This window comes from Neopelma chrysocephalum, unplaced genomic scaffold (genome assembly GCF_003984885.1).
Source record: "Neopelma chrysocephalum unplaced genomic scaffold, ASM398488v2 Primary Assembly neopelma1_23b, whole genome shotgun sequence".
In the NCBI taxonomy this organism is placed as follows: Eukaryota; Metazoa; Chordata; class Aves; order Passeriformes; family Pipridae; genus Neopelma; species Neopelma chrysocephalum.
Genome location: NW_020897692.1, coordinates 9,966,458 through 9,983,695, shown reverse-complemented (window position 1 = coordinate 9,983,695; position 17,238 = coordinate 9,966,458). Strand labels below are relative to the sequence as shown.

At 34.6% G+C, this 17,238-nt stretch overlaps 1 protein-coding gene across 2 annotated transcripts in view; it reads right to left on the bottom strand.

Moving 5' to 3' along the window:
• PHIP (pleckstrin homology domain interacting protein) overlaps positions 1 to 17,238 on the bottom strand; it is a 112,316-nt gene that overhangs the window by 15,152 nt on the left and 79,926 nt on the right. For both annotated transcript variants that reach the window (XM_027696873.1, XM_027696864.1), the window contains exons 24-32: positions 15,621 to 15,740; positions 11,925 to 12,032; positions 11,437 to 11,561; positions 11,128 to 11,210; positions 6,652 to 6,763; positions 6,377 to 6,438; positions 4,618 to 4,773; positions 2,914 to 3,034; positions 800 to 925 (exon numbers count right to left, since the gene is read on the bottom strand). In XM_027696873.1, coding sequence (XP_027552674.1) covers positions 800 to 925; positions 2,914 to 3,034; positions 4,618 to 4,773; positions 6,377 to 6,438; positions 6,652 to 6,763; positions 11,128 to 11,210; positions 11,437 to 11,561; positions 11,925 to 12,032; positions 15,621 to 15,740 — 1,013 coding nt within the window. The remainder of the gene's footprint in view (positions 1 to 799; positions 926 to 2,913; positions 3,035 to 4,617; positions 4,774 to 6,376; positions 6,439 to 6,651; positions 6,764 to 11,127; positions 11,211 to 11,436; positions 11,562 to 11,924; positions 12,033 to 15,620; positions 15,741 to 17,238) is intronic.

Here is a 17,238-nt window from a genome sequence, read left to right as displayed (position 1 = left end):
TATGTATGGAGTCACAGTCCTAGATTTCCAAATGCATAACATAGTTCTGATGTTTTTTAAGAACACATTAAATAGAAAAGAATACAATTCAATTTAACAATTTCAATTTAACTAAGAAAGTAAATCACTGAAAATGTCATGATTTTTTTGTTAAACTAATGAAGTATCTTGCTGTTTCTATAAGGTGGGAATAACAGAGCTCACTGTGTACAAGCAAATCAAGGCAGTGGACACAGTAAGTTCTTCTTACAAACTTTAGATCTGCAGATGTGTCAACTGACTGAAAAATCTTAAACATTTCTCATTAAGTTTTTCTATAGACAATAATAAAAAAGAACATTTGAAAGACAACTACTATTTCTGTCAGCTACAAAGCCTCCAATTTTTACCTTGCATACATATTAAAAACCATCTTCAATCACATTATCAATTGTAATCTAGACTTTGGAATTAAATGCCCATAATTATGTTCATGTAGGCAAAATTAGAACTCATAACTTACCAATGAGTATATCTATAACTCCAAGAAGATACTCAGACTCATTCTTATCATTTAGGAGAAAGTCTCTTGAAATAAAATGCTATGCCAATCTAGCCAATCAGTGTATTATAGAACATCATCTTGTTTTGCAAACTTATGAATTCTGTGTCAAGATAAGCTTTATTCTTTTCTGCCCCAACAGCAGACAACAGGCTTATTCAAGCTGCGGAACCATCTTACTTTAAGATACAGACCTGAAAAGGCTAAATATCTTGGGGTAAGAGATAGGAATAACAACCAACCTACTAAGCAACTCACTTTATGAAGTGTAGCAGAAGATCTGTAACAAATTTGGCAGATTTGACAATAGGACTTCCAGGTTCATTAAATGTGCGAGTGTTATGTTCAATGTACCGGACTTCCCACATTAATGAAGAAAGGCGCCTGGATGTGAACAGTCGGGGGAAAAGGAAAAAAATAAAGACTTCATTTCTAGCAATGTATATGAACAGGGGGAGAAAACACTACATCCTTCTTCCCATACACCACTGTTTTCCATTACATCAGAAAACGTGTACATTGCCATACGCTGCCCTATGTGACCAGCAGAAGGCAGCTTCCTCAGGCTTCCAGTTCTCATGTTATAGTTCTGTGCAATCTATATAAATGGCTTTAAGAATATACAGCTGACAGCCCTCAGGAAAATTCAGCTGTGACACTTCACCTTTTACTATTCCTTTAAGATACACAGAACCCATCCTGTATCACCTCTGAACTCACAGCTAAGGATTAAAAAATAGTAATAAAAATGTTTTTAAAGTATACATTTTTCTGACGGATAGACAACAATCAGATCCTTACACCACTCTTATTTAATGACCTAATTATAGAATAGCCACATTATAAAAAATGATGCACAAAATAACTGGAAAAAATAGATCCAAATTAAAAAAAAAAAAAAGATAACTCCGACAGCATAAAAGTTACAAATACATACAATCTTGTATTTTCATACTAAAAAAGCCCATAACGAAAAGAAATGCTGCGCAAAAGTTTTGTAGAGTTAAGTGGGGGATCATTTAACATGTTTAGCATAGCATAAGCATTTAGATGCAATTTAATAATGATTTTGGGTCCAGCATTTAGTTCTATACAATGCCAGCAGTCACTAGGAAAGATAATTTTTTTTCTGTTTTGTTTTGCATCTTTTAGAAACACACAGGCATGCTAAGACTCCTGGTTCAGGAAGGACAAATAAGTTTTAAGGTAAGCCTCATGAAAAGCTACCAAAACCACAAGTGATCTGAAAAGCCCACACAAAGTAAAAGAAAAAAAAATTAACGTGAAAGCACAACACAGGGTGACTGCTTATTATTTAACCAGGTCATGGCAATACTACAAACTAATAAACCCCAATTTATCGATGGTGTGTTGATTACAAAAAATAACTGCTAACTCTTTTGAAAACAGAAACAAAATCCAGCAAAAAGTCCTCTCCACCTGATGGCAAAGCAGTGCATTATCAAAGCAAAAGCTGGATTGACTCATATCACATAATAAACATGGAACAATCTAAGTTCAATATTCATTATAATGACAAAAAACTGGAGGTGCTTTTTTGAAAATGAAAAAGCAAATTTAATTTAGAATTCAATCTTCATTTAGCATATATAAATCACTACAAATGGACTTTGAAATTTGTGTCAAAACAAAATGCTAGCCATATTTATTCAAAAGAACTATTAGAGGAACACTGATTTTCAAACCAGAAATAGCCCAAGAACTCAAAGAAACAGAAGTAATTTAAAGGACTATACTGCTACATAGATAATATTTACTGAAAAAACAACCCAAATAAAAAATAAACAAACAATTTCCAAAAATAAACAAACAGAAACCCCAACAGCAATTGCAATCACAGTTTAGGAAAACATCGAAACAGTGTCAAAAAGACTTATTTTCCTTGTTGTGCAACAATTCCAATAATTCAACATCAATAATTTGAGAAGTCAGATTCTGTGTAGCTGCTTAAGTGATAATGTAAGATTTCTATTTTTTTTAAAGCACATTAGAACAAAAAAACCCACCTGAGATATCTTTAAGATTTCTTTTTTTTTAATTATGAAGTGAAAACTTAATCCTTTGGACTAAAAGTCATTTTACTAACCCTGCAATTTGAATCTCACATGGAACAAGTCTTTTGGATAAGGAGGAATTTAAATGCCATTTAATTTTAAAATACATTTTGGAGAACAGACGTTCAATCCTTTTTAGAGTTTTAGAAAATGGAAACGTAGATCAAGGATAGAAGACGGAAGAAATTAAAAGTGCACACCTGCACCCACCTCCCAGAGTGGGGTATTACAAGACAAAGAGCTACCAAAAATACAGCTGGCAGTATACCACAAAAGGAACTGAGACTTGGATCTAACCTGTAAAACCTGCTTTCCAGTCTTTGCTTAATGGTACTGAGGTCTGTGGGATATGCCACAACAGTGCAATACATTGGGTAAGCTTGAAGATCCACAGGTGCCACAAATGCAGAAGCAATATCTAGATGAAATGAAAAAAAAAAAAAAACACAACAAAACCCCAGTTATATACCACAAAAGTCCCATGGCAGTTTCAAGATTCACCCCGGGGCAATATATGCTGTTTCCTCAGGTTTGAAATGTGTAGCAGTTTCCCAAAAGTAACAGTAACTACTCTAGATATTCCAAACGATTTCTGATATCCTACTTAAAAGAGTGCTTGCTGAGGTGTGTGCTGCAAGTACAGTCACTGCAGTGACTACCCATTCTGCTGTGCATGAAGCACCACACTCCTCAAAGATAGGTCAAGCTCTTGTAAAATATACAAATTTGAAAAGTAGGTTTGAATATACAAGTTAGATACATCAGAAGGCATGCAATTCAGTATCGTTATTTACAACACAGGTTCGTCTCATTTTATTTTATATTGCCACTCTAGCATCTTTAAACAAAGCAACGCATTAAATTCTTACCATAAAAGTTACAGAGCTATTTCAACCTCCATAAGAGGTGGGTAAAATCCACGCTCAAAATAAAACAGAAAGACAATATCCTGTCCCTACCTAACAGCAAAGAAGCCTCAAAATCAATCTACCATAATGCTAGAGGACCGCTATGCTTCCCTCCTATGCTTAGAACCATCATGAGCACTTAGACACACATCATTCTAATATTTTATACCTCAAGGAAAAATACTGCAATACAAACCCATAAAACCACCTTCAAAGTCTCTTTCAAAAGTCTTTAAAAACAAAATATGTTGTTGCTAAACAGACTGCTCTTCTACTAGAAGCTGTTTACTTTTTTGAATGTTCTAGAAACTGCTACTTTGTACCAATATGCACACACATACTATAACTAAATCCCCAACTAAGCAGTATGTCATACAACATAATGCAAAATGTAAAACCATTACTCTTAGAAGGCACAGTGAAAATAACACAAATTTCATTTCCTCACAATTTCTTTGAATGTAAATCTCTAATTTGTTTTACTACACTGTGCAGGTAATTCCTTTCTTTTGGAAGGAAAGGGAAGCTTCTTATGCAGTATGTCATCAGAGAAGCCATGTGGAATATACAGGTAATCTGAATTATTTCAAGAGTTGAGTTTTCTGGTTTGCATCAAGTATTTCAAAAAAAAGCAGTTAAAAAAAAGTATCTGTGACTACTTATATGTTTAATTTATGACCACTGTTAGCACAAAAGCTAAGACTGCTGACTTAACACCAATTGTTCACCACAAAGACATACAGAAGACTTATGATTCAGCCTGTATTTCACTGATGGATCTCCACTGAGACACCCATCTTCGATTAAGGTAAACGTTGCAGTGATGTGTTAAACATTTTAACAATTACCTTTTCAGAAACTGCCTGTAAACAGCAATTGCTCTACAACCAAATAGCAAGTGGTTTTTCCCAAGTTAATCAGTTATGTTTTCCTCAACATTTTGCATAACTAAGGAAATGAGAAAGTTTTGTTCCAGTTAATCAAGAGGTTAAAGGTGTATTTTATCACATTTGTTTGGTAATTTCAGAAGTGCACATGAGCAAAGTCTAAAAAATATAAACCAAAAACGCTTCCCATATTATTCAGAATTTACCTAAAGTCATAAGTTGGTTTATCCCTGCAATAATTCGGTCACACTCCTCATCTCGGGTCCTGGAACCCCACTCTCCATCCAGAGGTTTGTAGAGCAGTGTTCTACGTTCATCATCTGTTAAAGGAACGCTAGTTCCCAGTTCTTCTGGAAATACAGCTGGAATGTAATATGAAAACTAAATAAGACACAAATATTTGTACCTTGTGTAATACATATACCTGTAAATCAAAGATATCATATAATAATTTTTACTAACTAAAATAAATGCATACTTCTTGATTTGCTCAAAGACATTCTGGATGTATCCAGTATCCTTTCTGTATATTACTGTGTGATAAATTTAAATCCTTACAACACAGTTTGGTGTACAAGTCCTCCTTCAAACAAGATTTATCCTCTTCTGAATAGCAAAATGTAAAATTTGTTTTGGAACCAACTAAGACACTCCTTTAACACAGTTAAAACTAGTCTTTGGTTTTGGAGTTATTTTGTGTTAAACCCCAATATTCTTGGTAATAAGTTATTTTGGTAAGGAATGGCACATGGTTTTCAGATGAAGTTTAAGATAACAACTTTGACGTTGATGCTAAAAAATTCTCCAGGTAATGGTCCCACCTTGTCAGAGTTTTGTGAGTGAAAATGTTAAAACCAGAGCATGCAAATTAACAGTGTTATCACCCTGACACCCTTGAAGACTTACCAACTTTGACAATTTGTAAAGTAACAGAAGATTTTCAAAGTATGATGTAAAGTGTTCCTCTTTAACATTTTTTCTATTTTTAAAGAAGGTGTAACCACTGGCAATATTTGTAGATATAGCAAAAAATCAGGTGCACGTTTAGTTATCTTAATAAGTATCTATCCTTTATCTGAAAATGTTTTCTCCTTCCTTAAGACAACATGAATTAGCCTCTAATAGAAAGTAAACAGGGGTTAAATAAATATTCAAAATAGGCAATTTAGTCATATTATTACTCTAACGCCTGCATTTTATTTATGACAAAGAGGTACCCACTAAAAGAAGGGTTGAACTAAAGTGAAAAGTTGAAATGAACACATTTACAACTTAAAATAATTAAGAATTATTTATGATTACTTATGAGTGACAATGTTATCAAATGTTTCATGGAAAACACAAGTAAAAAATGCAGATTCTACTTTGGTTTTTAATCAGTTCTATGAAGTCTTAAAAAAACCCCCAACAATAACAATACCCTACATGGGAAAAGAAGAAATACTACATCTTTGTCTGTGAACAGTGGCCATGCTATGCTGTCCACACTGCAGCACATGTATCTGCCACACGTGCTGGGCCAGACAGGAAGCAAATCTTACTATTACTAAAGTATCTCACAGGCACATGTTGCATCTGCAATGCACTGGATGTCTGCAGCCACGTTGACATGTCTTAGAGAAGGCAGCTTCCTCAAGCTGACATTGGGCATTGGTTTATCTCCAATCCTCCCTAACTGTAAAAACAGTTAACTTTAACTGTTTGTTACATTATCTATTATAATTTTTGTAATATTTTTATTTTTAACATGCAGTTAGTTTGTCTAAGTATGGCTGTGTTTTTTCCCAGTTCTTTTATCTTGATCCACTTTCAGTTTAATAATTGATTTAAAGATATTCTTTAAATGCAATTGGTTTGTGGCCCTTCATCCTACTCCAAGAGAAACAGGACTGTTTATGTAAAACCATATAACTTTTTTTTTTCTTTAAATACACTTGTAAAGCAAATTATATTAAGGTACCATACCATTACTTGGTATCAGCTCCATGTCCCAGGGGCTCATCTTCTCAGTATCACCATTGTCCCAGCTTGAAAATAACCACACTTAAATTATCTACTAATATTGCTTCAACAATGAAATTATTTAATGTTTGTAAAATAACTTATCTATACAGCACAGAATACTATAATAAACTGGTACAGTGAGATGCATGACTGAGTTTAATGAAAGCAACCTACTCAGTCAGTACTTCAAATGAAGTAAGTAATTAAAATAAAAGACTGAAGATAAATTTGCTAACCAGACATTGTAGCACTGAAATAAGCTATCAGGATAATCAGGCTGAAGAGGTTCCTGGCTTTCAATTGTTCCAAACCACCAAGCATCATCTATCACTGACCTGAAACGATCACCTAGGTAAAAACATAAAATAATGTCATCAATACAAGGCACCTTACCCTCCAAGAAAAGCAATATTTAGGTATCCCTGGTTTGATCTTGAATACAAAAATCCATTTGAACACTTACACCATCAACAGGCAAACATGAGTCATAGCTCAGTTTAAAAAAATTATTAAATTCTTTCTGAAGATCGTTTTTTAACCAAAAATTAATACAGCATTTTAGAAAAATAACGATTTGCAAATCTATCTACATATTCTTTACATATGAATTTATTTCCTAATTTCACACACAATTTACATGCTATACCTTTAAGACTCAAATCTACTTTCATTAAACATTATAAGCTATCTTGAAATAACTGAGCACTATGACACTTCTGTACAGGGAATATTTTACATGCTGCTGAGCTCCTCCTCCTTAGTTTCTGAAGTGTTTTTCCAGCGACCCAAATGTAATTCAAGAAGTTCTTTCCCTTTACTATGCAGGCAATCTGACTGATAATAGAATAAAATTCATTAAAGCTTGCTCAAAAGGTTAGCAAAGTAATTTACTATGACTTTAAATGGTTTCACTACCGCAAAGCATTCACCTAGCTGAGAAAAAATGTCAGAAGCATTGTTAAAAAAATTACACATGAGAATGCATGTATTACACACCATCATAAATGCTAACATTTTCTATAACACATGCTACAAAATTTAGAAACAATTTTTAATGTAGTGTTCAGTCCGCTCAATACAAGAACAAATGTAATTTAAGTCTGTGATCCCAAGAACTGCACATTTTGTCTTAACGAGACTTGAATATATACACACTTTCTTAACTGCTGCGGTATTTATTCCATTTCAATACATCCACCCTCTGCCCAAATGCTTACTGCAGTTGTCTGAATTAATAGGAAATAAATATAGTTTCAAAAATGGTTTGCTTTCTTTACTGCACTTTTTTTTTAAATTTTAAATTGAATTGCAAGTAATTCCAGGACAATTATAAAGCTTCCATTAATAGTCCTAATTGTGCTGAACAGTACCAAGTATACCAGAAATATGTGAAATGAAAGATCAAAAACGTAAATAAGGGCTGATCCTTTATTTTAAATGAATAAATTATTCTGAAGAGCTCTTAAAGTACAGTCTTCCAATATGGCATTCCCTAGGGATCAGTTCTACAAAGAAATGTGTAGGTACAACTGTGAGTGCCTTCATCGAGCTGAAGATCAAAACCACTTAAAGAAGTGTATACTGGCCACGCTTCTGAGTTCTTAAGAGCCACAACACTCCTATGGATAGTATGCTAAAGCAGAAAAGAACATGATTGAAAAAGCCTACACAACCATCTCCTCAAACACTATTTTCTTGATGTCCTCTGTGCTATCTCATCTGTGCAGAGCAGTCCAAAATCTCTTATTAGAAGGCTTTAAGTGTTAACTGTAACTTTCCAGAACTGAGTATCACCACATAATGCTCCCCTGAAGAAAACATAAAATGTATGTTGAACTTACAGTGGCTTCTGTGTTAGAGATAGATGTGCACACCTGTCTGAGACACATAGCTGAAGTTGCAGGAATACTACTGGAATAGCTTTTAGCCCAAGTATTAAACTTACAGTTAAACTACAATAAGATAAAGATATGCAATAATACAAGTAAGAACTCTGATTTCTCAAACTTTGTTTGTTCTTTCTGAAATGATTCATACATTAATATACATTTAATACTAAAAATATAAAAGATAAGCAAATCTTCTTTCCTAAAACAAACAAAACCCAAACAGCAAGAAAAACACACAAAAAACCCAAAACAGACACAAACCCCACAAAATCTCCACCAAAACACCAAGGATTGCTATTGGTTAGGAAAAAAAAAATAAAATCCATGTTTCAACAACTTAAGAGTCAGAAAATTTTATATCCAATGACTCTCCAAGTAGTACCTATAAAAATACTGATTTTTAGGCTAAGTGCTAGAAATCATAGATGAATAAGAAAAGACCGTAACAGTAGTCTTTTTATCAAGACAAACCAATAACTGCATAACATGAAAACAAAACAAATTAACAATCATACACCCCAAATCAAAACAAAATAAAAAACCAGTTTGTTGATAAAAAGCTGTGGTAAAAGTTCAATAAACCTGAGCAGGTCAGACCAGTCTTGGGGATTTCAGATTTCTGTGGTTAAACACTTAGGAACAGAGTTTCATACATACTTCTAAGGCATTTCTCCTTATCCTGGAAGAAAATATGATCTACTTTCAAGAAACATTTTTAGACTGCGTTCCACAGTGCAACAAAGCAGTGCATGTTTTTTGTCAAGTACACAAGCAGACACTTGGTAAAATACATATACAGAGAGCAGGGTAATGCTCTGGAAGGCTCCTGGAAGAGCAGTAAGAGCTTTAACAGCAGTGTCTGTACGAGCTCTGCTTTACCATTTCATACATTACAAAGGAGGAGACCATTTTACCACTATTTTTATCACCCAAGAGACAAATTGAAGAATGAACTCTAAGATGCACTTGTCAGAGTTACAAGCTGGTATGAGACATTACTGGCCTGAAACTCATATTATTTACATTGAATAAAGGTGTATAGAAGGTTCTGACATTTTCAATACTTTTTGTGTAGCTCCGATTTTTCCCACACTGCAAGTTTCTCAAAACACAGTTGCCAGCCCAGGAAGGAGATGCTACCCCTCCTCTGCTCCTGGATTTCTAACACAACAGCTGACAGATGACTGCTGGCTAGACTGTTCACCAAGTATGGCCATAATTCTTCTTAAGCTGCTGTGATCATGTGGGAAAACATGTATTGCATGACAGAGAACAAGACCATGGATCAGGAAAGAGCAAAGCGTGGTGACATATTAGTCAATGTTGACCAACCTTGTCTTTTAAGAGATCATTAAACTGAAATGATCTTTAAAGAAGAAATCAAGGTTTACAGTTCCTACTGGATCAGAAGCCTATGGTCTTTACCAAATTCCTTATAGAACTGAAGACTAGCTGTCTTTTTGGACAACATAGTGTAAATATGAGATGATGAGATGAAATTCTTATGGCATCATGTAATTTATACATCTACTGCTAAGGCAAACAACCTAAGCAAGGATATCAAAGGACAGGAGATCACTTCCTGTTTCCTGGCAGAAAAGTTAGGTAAGAAAAAAAACAATCTAACACCCACAAAAACAATAAACAAAACCCACAACAAACAAAAAAAAGAGCTTTTAACATCCATCTGTGTCATTTCTTCAGGTTACTTAGCTACAATGAACCAATGAACTTGGGAGAGGACAGCACTTCAAAAACAGCACTGAGATCTACTTCAAATAAAAAACAAAAAGGAAGGCTATCACTGTTTTACTTTTGGGAGAATATCACACCATAGAATATACTGAAATATTGGAAAGGACTTAACAGTGCCAATAATTCTGAACACATTGTATCATATACAAATTTCTCTTAGGCGAACAGACTTAATCCTGTTAAGATTAAGTAATCAGTAATACTTGCTTAACCTTTTACGTTTCAGGGACAATCTAAGGCTGTTTTTATGAATCAGAATTTACGTATTGCCTGATCTCCTGAAAAAAAAAAACATCACTTCAAAGGATCATTTTGTCATAATGCAGCTTTCTCTACCTCCAGTTAGATTTCATTGCTGAAAGGTAATCTTTGTCATCATATGGAAAAGATGACTAGGAAATAGAGCTGATTAGAGGACCTAATCATGGACATTCTTCCAGTATCCAATACTTCAAAATAACCACGCACAGGCAAAGTAAAAAGAATCAAAGTAATTCCCATATCACATGGCAGTGAATTACAACTATATATGCTTCAATGATGCTAAACTATAAGGTTTAAAACGGAATTAAAGGAGTATAAAGAGATGGAAAGAGCATTCTCTTTGTACAATCTAGAGATCAATTTCAAATTTTGGAGAAGGTGTTCCATATTTCCAGCAGAAACTTCAGAAATTAGAAAAAAAATAACTCTAGCAGCAATACAGTTTCAAGAGGGTCTTCAATTAAAAAAAAGACAAAAACAATATATAGGCTACAATAAGTTATCATTTAGCAATAAACACCATATTCGTGAAAAATACCCTTAATTCCTCTCTACAAACACACAAATGACATTTTCTTTGCACTTGCTTTTACAATGACCTTCAGTATTTTGTTAGCTTGCTGCCCCTTCATTCAAGGACAAAGTAGGACTCCCCATCTAAATACAAGCAGAGCTTATTCTCTGACTTCAGCACAATATTAGGATTTATTTACCATAACCTACTTTTAAAAGTTACCATGAAAATAGTTAGACACTTAACAAAAACCAACAAAACCACAAAACAAACCTCCCCCCACAACTCACCTATATTCCATCGCCTATGCTTTGCATCATCAAACTGTTGCCTCAAAACTAGGAAATCTATGACATCTGGCATATCATGGTACCTAATTACAACAGAACACACAACTATTAAGCGATAAAACAGCAAAAGCAGAACATAAACCGCTTACATAACCACTTACATAAAAAAATTAACACTTAAAATTCAACACTTCAAAAGCGCAAGGTTAACATTAATGTTATCTTTTAACTTTCAACCTCACACATGCTTCCCCCTCCCCCTCCACCACAAGAAAACCCCCAATTTGAATATAATATTGCTTTCCTTACTTCATGGTGAATGCTCCTCCAGTCAGTTTACCCGTATCAGGGTCAAGAAAAGCTAATTTAAGACAGCAGAGAGTAGGCAATCCCACTTCATACTTAATCCCAACTATTTTCATCAGCTCTTGCTCCTGGAATAAACAAAATAGTATATACTACCACTGAAGTTAAGATAACTATAATAGCTTTCTGAAACATGAAAATACGGGTATACTGATTATACTATATTTCTGCCAGATCATGTAAAAATCAAGAATGTAAATTCAGTCTTCCACAACAAGCTATTATTTTACAATGGAATATGTTTGAAAAATGTTTTGCTAAGCAGTGTAACTACCTTATCTGCTCAAGCAGATGAAAAAATTAAGTTAATTTTTTCCCCTTATCTTGCAATATTAAGAGCACAATAGAATTATCTGTATCACGAACTTACTTCTGGTTAGTTAGATTTTTCAATATTAAGATACAAACAAAAAAAGAAAAAGAAGTCATACTCGCAATTCCATTTTATGCCATGGTTGTTTCTTGGGATTAATGTTATATATTTTGTTCTTCTTGGCCATTACAACATATGCTTCATGACCTTGTCGGAAATAGTAGACCTAGAAGTGAAATGTGACAGTTACCCTAAAAAGACTTTGAGGAGCTGAAATGGTAACATATTACTGCCATACAACGTGTGTACTTTCTATTCTATCAACTTCTTTTTAGTCTGTTTCCCTGCAAAAGTCGCAGGTACCCAAAAAATTAAGTGGAGGAAAATTAAAAAAAATTATTACAGAAATATGTACAGAAAAAGTAGTAAAGACGTAGAATACTATTTTCCCTATAAGCAAAATATCCTAAATTACTTATGAGACCAAAACAAAATCGGTAACAAAACCATTCATGTATCGTTGCACTACAGAACAATTCAATGACAGCAACAAGAATTCCACTAATCCACCTGGTTATTCATCACTGCAGGACAGCCCTAAATTAACAACTAAGTATCACTAAATTCACTATTTGGCTAATTGTATCTTTTTTGAACAAGATATATATTCAAAAGGAAAAAACTACTGTTTGTTATTGTTCTGGTAAGATTTTATGTTTGCTTCTATACCACTGAAAAAAACAGCCTAACAAAGAGATGAAAAAACTAAAATTAGACATTTCAAGTGCTTATTGGATTTTTTTAAATCCTTACAGTATAAATTTCCATGGTTCAGACATCCAGAGTCTAACAGTTTTACTTTGATCTTGTTGTATATAATACCACATGGATGAATGCTTGTGTTATAAACCACCACTGTAATGAGGTAGTAAGCTGAAAACCATAAACATATATTCTAGGAATGTACTTGAAATGTGAAACAGAGGGTCCTGAAACTAATTAGAACAAAGATCTGATAAATGGCTGTACTCCTGGTACAATGCATGCCCGATAAAAGATCCTCTAAAAAGTGTCCCGACATGGAATTTCCATCAAATAGCATGACAGAAAAATAGCTTTAATGTAAAGATCCATTACAACAACAATAAAAAAAGCAGAGTGAAAAGACCTCTTCAAGTTTTAAAATACATTTATGCAAATAAACATGCAAATACTTGCATTTCTACACCCTTTCCAAAACTTCTGTGTCATAAAAAGTTAAAAGAAGTATCTGTCAAGTTTCTACACCAACAGGTACTGAACTCAATGTCCCATGGCAATTTTTAACTTTTTTAAATGGAGAAGGACTCAGCACCACAATTTTTTTAAACCCTTGTTTTTAGAGTATTCAATAGGCACAATATCACCATAAGGACAAAACACACAGCAATCACAAAAGGCTTGAGAGCAGTGAGAATCTCTTTGGCACTGTCAGAATCTATCCGTCAGGAAAAGGAGCAGAGGCTACCAAGACACAGATCTAAGGCCAATTTACATTACACTTTCAACGTTGTGACAATTTTTTTCCACACCTTCCAAAAGGTATGGGAACAAAAAACACAACAAAAAAGCGTGCAGGCTACATACAATTCCTGCCACATTGAGTCTTTCTGGTAAACCACTACATAAAGTGTTTTTTTATTTTATATATGGCTCTAAGCATTGCATCTTCTGTCAGAAGAACAAATTAGGAAGATACCTGTGGAAAAAAAGAATTCATGTCTTTCCCCAGGAAATAGTTTTATTCTTCATGAATTCCTGATTCTGCATGTTTGTTATAGCACCCAGACAAAACCGTTCTTTATCATGTTATTGGAAGAATACTCCAATGAACATGCTCTGCATTTCAATATTCAGACAGGGAACTTGAAGTCTCATCTCTGGTGTGTTTCCACCATTCCTCAAGACACATGACACATGTCTGTAAATGGCAGTATTCAGAAAGGGAAATGTGACTGTATGTGCTATTCTTATGCACTGAGTACAACTAAATATAGTACTACTGGTTTTTCTTACTTTTTTGTACAGCTTAAGAGAACAAATTTGAAATATCTCTCCTCCCAAATCTTAAAAACATACCAACCATCCACTAAAATGTTGGAAGGACACATGAGACCTCACCACATTACTCTAATTAAACGAACCTTTTATTTTCTGTGAATCTTAAAAGTAACTTTCTAAATGAATAATTTCTTTTCTGAAGTAAAATCTGAAGTAAATCTGGGGAAGACAAGTATCAGAGATGGGATTTCAGACAGAGCAGCTTGATTACAAACATATTCTCCGTTGGAGCAACTTTCTAGGCACAGGACAGGAAATTTCCTTTTTGCCAATATAAAGCATTTTCAGCAAAAGGATGCACCCTACTTAGATATTCCTAGTACACACTCACTGTACATGCTATTCAGCAGGTTCCAACCCAAACACACCAGTTCATGTTACTAAGCCGATGCGATGCTAAAAAGTAAAGGTAAGGTCAGATAAATCTTTGTAAGATAAGGTAAAGATAAACTTTGGCTGCTTCACTGTATCCACATAGTATCAGGCACAAAATACATTTATTTGGACTTGATCTTTTGAACAGCACTGTCTCCAAAACATGCTTGTTGGAGGGTATAAATCCATAAGAATTCTCTCCATTTCCAACTCTCAACTCTCTCCTTCCCTCCCTCACTAGCAATGCCAATATAACTGTCAACTGCATCAGTGAAGTGATCCAGTAAAAACAAGACTACTTGCAATTGCAGCCTCTGCTCCTGATTCAGTTTAAGGTGGCGCCTACAAAAAGCTTTAGCTCAAGATTAAAGTTAAGTAACTTTGCCACCATGTCAAGTATTTCTCCAACAGCATTCTGAAAGTGTGAGCTATACAACAACTCTGTTTACTACCTCAGAAAATGCGGTGCTCCCCAAAGAGACAAAGTACCCATTACAGTATAAGCCAGCTATTTCCTCATAATTTAACCTGAGGGGATTTTAAGAAACATGTACAGACTGGCTTTCAAGATTACGTTCCATCTGATACTACTTATTCATGCAATTCTCTGTAATGTTCACTTGCTACATATTCCAAAGTAGAAATTGGTGGGTGTCCTTTTGCTACTGTATTTTGAGATATCTGGGTCATGTTTACAAAGTGTTTACAGTCTGGTTTGTATAAAATACATAAATACCAAACTTCTCTTGTGGTTTTCTGTTGTAAGATACCAGCAGTTTTCTGATATCAGAAACACAAGTGGAAAAGGACAACAGAGTTTTTCTTCAGAATAAATGAATTTAAAAAAATCCAAATGACACCCCACACCCAAAACAATCAATCAAACCAAGCAAAAAACCCACAACCTCCCTACAGAGGTTTAATTCCTGTTTTTTACTTGAAGTCCCAAACTGAAGTAAGTGTCCCAAACTTAACTGCATATTATTTCTTACCTATTCTTCAGTATACAAGATGCTCTACAATTAAGGAATATTTTCACTTGATAAAGCACCTCACACAACTTGTATACAGGTGTGATAAGGAAATTAACACACTGAAGACTGTACAAGAAGGAATGCTACTGCAACAGCATGGAATAATAATTTTAAAAAAAAGCCAAAGCAATACATGCAGGATATTTTTAAGTATAGGAAGCAAAAGCAAATTTTAGCCAGATTGAAGAATGTTTTTAAGAAAATCCAAAATATTTTGATTGTAAGTCTCTGGGAAAAAATTCAGATAAAAAAAAAGGACAAAAACAAGCTGAAAGAAGCAAGGACAGAGTGAAAAATTACAATACCTCATCCCCCATCTGTGGCACAAATGGGCACCGCCGAGGAACAGTGTCTGTAATCCATGCTGAAGGCAGCCATTCTTCCAGCGTCAAACCATTTTCTGCTAGAACTCCCACAGCCAGCCTCTGAAGAAAATGTTAGTTCATTCATATTAATTTTCTGTGTACATTTGGGGAAGTCTTGTATTTGGAGAGGTGCCTATTAAAATCTGTATTTCTTAAAGTATATTTAATGTAAAAAGGAAATTATTGCAGCGTGAGGATAAATTTTAACTGCTTTTTGGAGGTTTTTTCGGGGGGTGGGGGTGGGATGAGCTCATCTAATAAAAACTGAATTTAGTAACAGTCCAGTAACTATGTCTCATGCCCAAAAAGATAAAACTGAAACATGTAATTCTCTTTCAACAAATTCACACATTTGCCTTGGCCAAAAAGACACTAAAACTATACAGTTGCCTTTAATTAAGTAACCTTGCATAAAAGGAGAGAGTGATTAATGCACATAAGCAGAAGTAAATCATGTGAAAATGACCTGGATGGGGTACAGTCACATTACCTACTGGGATATTTACTATGAAGTGTTGTGGAACTGCATTTTCAGAATATATTTCCATGTCACATACTTGTAAGCAATGACTGCAGTCACTGGTTCTCTGTGAACACTGCACATCTGTATCTAATAGGCCAGATAAAACAGGGGCTTGTGCAACCATTCATGCAAAGCTGCTTTGAAATTACTGACAGAATCTTGTGTGTGTACAGAAAGCAATCTAGAACAGTGGTATAGAAAACCACTCCATACAGCCACTGATGGAAGACTGCATCCCCAGACTGCAAATAGGATGCTCCAAGTGTAATTCCATTGCATAAATTCAAATGTGGTTTCAAATGATTAGTACTTTGAGTGCACCATTGTGTGTCACAGGAAAAAAGCATACAAATAGGTAAAACAAAACAAAACAAAAATCCACCAAAAACCCCCAAACCAGAACCTCTCCATTGTAATAAATCAATAACACAGAAGGCCCCTTGTGAATTCTGAGGTTTAAGCAGGTCTATCTTGGGAAAACCTGATTACACTGTGTCAGAGAAAAGTGTCTAGCTCATTGGTAGATTATGGGAAGTTAATAAGAAATAGCATTTACCCAGAAAAATCTTTCCTTGTTATAACTCTACACATTAATCATCAGTTTAAGACCTTCTGGAAGCCAAGCCTGATCTCAGTTAATCATCAGGAAGAGACTATTCCCAGTAACTTTATCTAATAACTTCTGAAACTCTACTAAGTCCTTTGGTAACTATTTCCACAGCCTGACTACATGCCCAGGTGGGTTAGCGGTTTTTGTCTACTTGCAGAGGGCAGGGGTTAAATGGGAAAACTCTCTCTCTTTTTTTGAGCTTCATGTCTGTGTCATTGGGTGCTACATCTCAGTGTAACAAAATAAGGAAGGAAATAATTCTGAGTTTATTCATTTCTAAACCATGACAGTTTTATACAAGCTTTTTAATCATATCTCCTCCAAACTCTTGCCCTTTTAAGAGTTGGTCTCTTTGTGTCTGCACATAAGGAAAAAATATTCTGTACCCTTTGGTCTTCTGGGTGCTCCTTCCTTGCCCTTCTTCA